The sequence below is a fragment of the Ptychodera flava genome, assembly GCF_041260155.1.
Source record: "Ptychodera flava strain L36383 chromosome 3 unlocalized genomic scaffold, AS_Pfla_20210202 Scaffold_25__1_contigs__length_14229661_pilon, whole genome shotgun sequence".
In the NCBI taxonomy this organism is placed as follows: domain Eukaryota; kingdom Metazoa; phylum Hemichordata; class Enteropneusta; family Ptychoderidae; genus Ptychodera; species Ptychodera flava.
The window spans coordinates 6123621-6127866 of record NW_027248279.1 but is presented as its reverse complement, the minus strand read 5'-3'; the positions used below and the strand labels follow the sequence as shown (position 1 = coordinate 6127866).

Below are 4246 nucleotides of genomic sequence, written 5' to 3'. Positions count from 1 at the left end.
TAATAATAATGATAACCACAGTTACGCCCATATAAATAAAGGCCTTATTTAGCACATAAGGAGTGCTTCAAAGTTTTTGAACTCTCAGTGAGACAGTAAAACACCAATGTTTGCATTCTTCAGTCATTAAAAGGAAAGTCGTTAATTTCTTTAGAAAGACGTTTTGGCCTTGAAAGCATCAATGACTTTGCACTGTGCCAAAAACACCAATGTTTGCATTCTTCAGTCATTGAAAGGAAAGTCCTTAATTTCTTTAGAAAGACGTTTTGGCCTTGAAAGCATCAATGACTTTGCACCGTGCACGTCGAGTTCACGAATGATGACATGCTTTTCACTGTAGATGGTTGGTATTATTTGCCGTGCATTGTAATTTTTTGGGTGAGGTACATCTTTCACGACATGTGTTAACTATACGACAGCCTGGCCATTTTATGTTAATCAAAAGAGTGGGCACCATGACAACGGTATATGCTAATGAGTGAGTGGTCTGAGTTCAAAGACGACACTCTCGCATTACCGATCTAAACCCACAGAGTGCAAGGTGATTGTTGTAAAAAAACTTTCTGAATGAGAGGAAAGAAACCACCAGCAGTTGAGAAGTAATCACAACGATGAATATAAAACGCCTATACTTGATACTAGCACTTGGTTCGATGCTGCTGTGCATTACGGTAAGAATATGAGTGAACAGCTTATTAAAGCTGAACTGCAGAACAAAGGTTGTGTCACCAGCAAAATGAATTTTTAGAGCTTAAATGATTTACTTTGCAATTGACCACACAACATCGCACCATGTACTGAAAGCAACGCTGTAATTCAAGGGCACCAGTCATGCACCGGTTGAATATTCATGTAGAGGGGCAACAGTCAGTCTCGATTTGACCGTATTTTAAACAGAAAGCTAGCCAAAAAGCCTTATGAAGGAATCATACGAATTATTGATCCAGTTGTAACCAGTTAGAATATTTCCACTTTAAAATAATTTTCAATTGAATTTTTCATATCGTATATCAAGATGAGTGCATGTGTAAAACATTGTTTAAAAGTCTGTTAAGTTTACCCAATGTAATTCATACTTTTAGTTTGTAGTAGTCTGGCCAAAGCTTATGTAAGACAAAACACCAAGAAACATTTTTAATTCTTCCTTGGCATATATCAAAAGCCATTGATAGTCTAGCAATCGGTATCAGTGAATTTGCTATACAGATTTTTTTCTTTTTTTTTTTTGATTAAATCAAAATTAAAAGGATTGATTGAATCAAAATTAATTGTGTTTATGTTATACACAATGTGTGTTTTTTATTTTATCAAAGTCTCTGCCATGTCGACAATCGTTATATACGTAATACTTCCCTTTTTCTGCAGGTATATCATGGTGTAAACGTTTATGGAAAATTATCAGTGCCTATATTAACTAACTCAAGAAAGACGTTGGTGGTTCCTAGCGTGATGTCGATGCTGCCGCCATATTGGAATAGTACAAACGGTGAGCTAGGTAGTATGAACGTTACAGATGCGTCGAGAACACTGCTAACTCCGATAAGTAACCTTACAGTAATTCACTATGGGGACGTTATTAAACTTCGGCTTGATGCAAAGGACGTCAACGGACGCCAACGTGTGCATGGCGGTGATTTCTGGAAAGCTCTGCTAACCAACAAAAATTACGGGAAGTGTAGTGTACCAGGCCATGTTGAGGACTTGGGTAACGGCACATACTTTGTCATATTTGTTGCAAAGTGTGTCGGCCAGTCAACGATAGTTATTTCCTTGACCCACACAAGAGAGGCTGTTCGTTGCTTAGAGCGAGAGTTCATACCGCTAGAGGACAAAACTGCTTGGCATGGCTATTTTGGGACAGGTGCTAAGAGCAGCCATACCATGTGCTGGTTGCATCGCGAAGGAACTTGGGAAAATAAGTGTGAATACAGGTACAAAACAGGTCTTGGAAGAAGTTTACTGCTTTGTGATAAACCGCCGAACAATCTTGTTCCAGCCTTCACCATCTTGTGGCCGTATTTCCTTCTAAAACAGCAGTCGATGTCGCGAGTAAACATAAACATCTATTTGAGAAGTAAGTATGGTCTAAACACTTAGTATTAGCATGGAATAGGTAAATCGTTCTACGCATACAATGGTACCACTCCATCGACTCATGCAATACGTATTGTTCGATGTTGAGAACATTACATTTTGTCTAAATCTAAACTTCATGTAACCGTCTTGCCGGTAAGAACCAATCACAATTTGTACTATATCGTGTCCTCACTGCGGGGACATTTATTATTGCTTTAATTAAAAAGATATTTTGTGGATAAACTTTGTATAGTTGTCGCGACCAATAGGAATGCTCGTTGAATTGGTTGTGTTCATTTAAGAATGTGGAAAATAGAAGCTACCAAAATGCAATGTTGGTTTTGTTTACTCTAATATACAAATATTTTTATTTTTATACAAATATTTTTTTCTTTTTATTTGGTAGAGAATCAAAAGCTGTCGCAGAAACTCCGAAGAAAATTATTATTTTTGGTGAGTATTTTGAAGAAATTATGTCAACATATTTTTGCCAGATAAATATATATATATATATATATATATATATATATATATATATATATATATATATATATATATATATATATAAGAAAATTATTATTTTTGGTGAGTATTTTGAAGAAATTATGTCAACGTATTTTTGCCAGATAATATATATATATATAGAGAGAGAGAGAGAAGAGAGAGAGAGAGAGAGAGAGAGAGAGAGAGAGAGAGAGAGAGAGAGAGAGAGAGAGAGAGAGAGAGAGAGAGAAGAGAGAGAGAGAGAGAAGAGAACACAACATTCTTACGAACCTTTTCAAGGTAATTCACAATTTAGCTGTCCTCAAAGTATTGATTTCATATTTTCATTTATCATGCTTACCATAGCTGTGTCATAATATTTTGAAAGTCCGCTGTTTCTTGATCATTTATGCTGATATATTCGGTTTTTCATTAGAAAATGATCGAAATAGAGTCACCGAGCAACTCCCGCATTGTTCTTCAGAGACTGTAGATAAAACATTTCAAGGACATTGGTTCAATGGAACTTGGCATCCAGCGCATTGTAGGACACAGAAGATTGATGTCACAAAGGTCAAATCTTGTCTCGCAAATAAGAACATTTTACTTTTTGGAGATTCGACGCTGAGACAATGGTTCGAAGAGATATGTCAGCTACTCCAAATAAATGCTACGAAAACAATGTGGGACACACAGTACAGGAACGTAAAACCAAAGGAGCCAAAATACCTTGGCCACATTCGTGGATACGGAAAACAGGATCCAAACATAACTATCAAATTCTTCTTTGAAGCTCTTCCCGTAACGCGAAGTAGATACAGAATTGCAGATTCCATTTTTGCTGATGACATGATAGACGACCTGACCGACTGCAACCAGCTTGTCGTCGTCAGTCTATGGGCACACTTCACATTTTGGACGCCAGAAACCTTTGCTGAAAAATTATACTATATCAAAATGGCTCTCTTTCGTTTCAAGCAACGTTGCCCAGATAGCGTGGTAGCTGTCAAGGGGGCCCACGTGAGGGAACAATCATCATGGCAGTATCGTATATATAACAGCGACTGGAGGTTATACCAAATCAATGAACAATTAAAGGAAATATTCAATGAAGAGTGGATTATGTTTTACTATTCTTGGGATCTAAATCGTTCGTATCCGGGCAAAATAGTCATTCACATGCCTCATGATGTCATAAGGGAGGAAGTGCGACTATATCTATCCTACATTTGTCCTCTGGAACACATAACTGCTCCTTCCATAAAATGATTTGCATAACTCAAACGATAAAAATATAGATCGCCGAACATGTTTTGTCTGTCAACTACGCCTAATCAACGCATTGTCCAATGTCACAATTGATAGTTAATATCTCAGAACCTTGAAAGCATGCCGTAAAGTAAAATTAATATGCACGATGGCTCGAAATGCGTCCATGTTAATGGAAGTGACCATTTTTATAATCAGGTTTTTAGGGATACGTTCACATTAGTGCATATAATGGTATATATCGATTGCAAGGGCTAAATTCAGAATATTGCATGTCCTATCAACATGAGTGTCATTCAAGAACTCTCCGAGATTTGTGATGTTTAACACGGATATCTCGAAGTTCACCGACATGGGTGATACATTACAGTTAAATTCACAAGGAATATTACTGGCATGGGCTTATAATACACCTTTT

The 4246-nt window shown here is 37.0% G+C and overlaps 1 protein-coding gene across 1 annotated transcript; it reads left to right on the top strand.

Annotated features, from left to right (window-relative positions):
* The first annotated feature begins 229 nt into the window (after positions 1-229).
* On the top strand, positions 230-3977 carry LOC139125509 (NXPE family member 1-like). Its single transcript, XM_070691577.1, has 4 exons — positions 230-671; positions 1366-2074; positions 2483-2529; positions 2996-3977. Exons 1-4 carry the CDS (start codon positions 612-614, stop codon positions 3050-3052), a joined length of 873 nt encoding a protein of 290 aa, XP_070547678.1. The 5' UTR covers positions 230-611; the 3' UTR covers positions 3053-3977.
* The last annotated feature ends 269 nt before the right edge of the window (positions 3978-4246 follow it).

Excerpts from the sequence above, each read along its gene's own strand:
- LOC139125509 (XM_070691577.1), top strand. The coding sequence starts at position 612 with ATGAATATAAAACGCCTATACTTGATACTAGCACTTGGTTCGATGCTG. Across the intron at positions 2,075-2,482 it reads CATAAACATCTATTTGAGAA|AGAATCAAAAGCTGTCGCAG; the intron begins GTAAGTATGGTC and ends TTTATTTGGTAG. Across the intron at positions 2,530-2,995 it reads GAAGAAAATTATTATTTTTG|AAAATGATCGAAATAGAGTC; the intron begins GTGAGTATTTTG and ends GTTTTTCATTAG.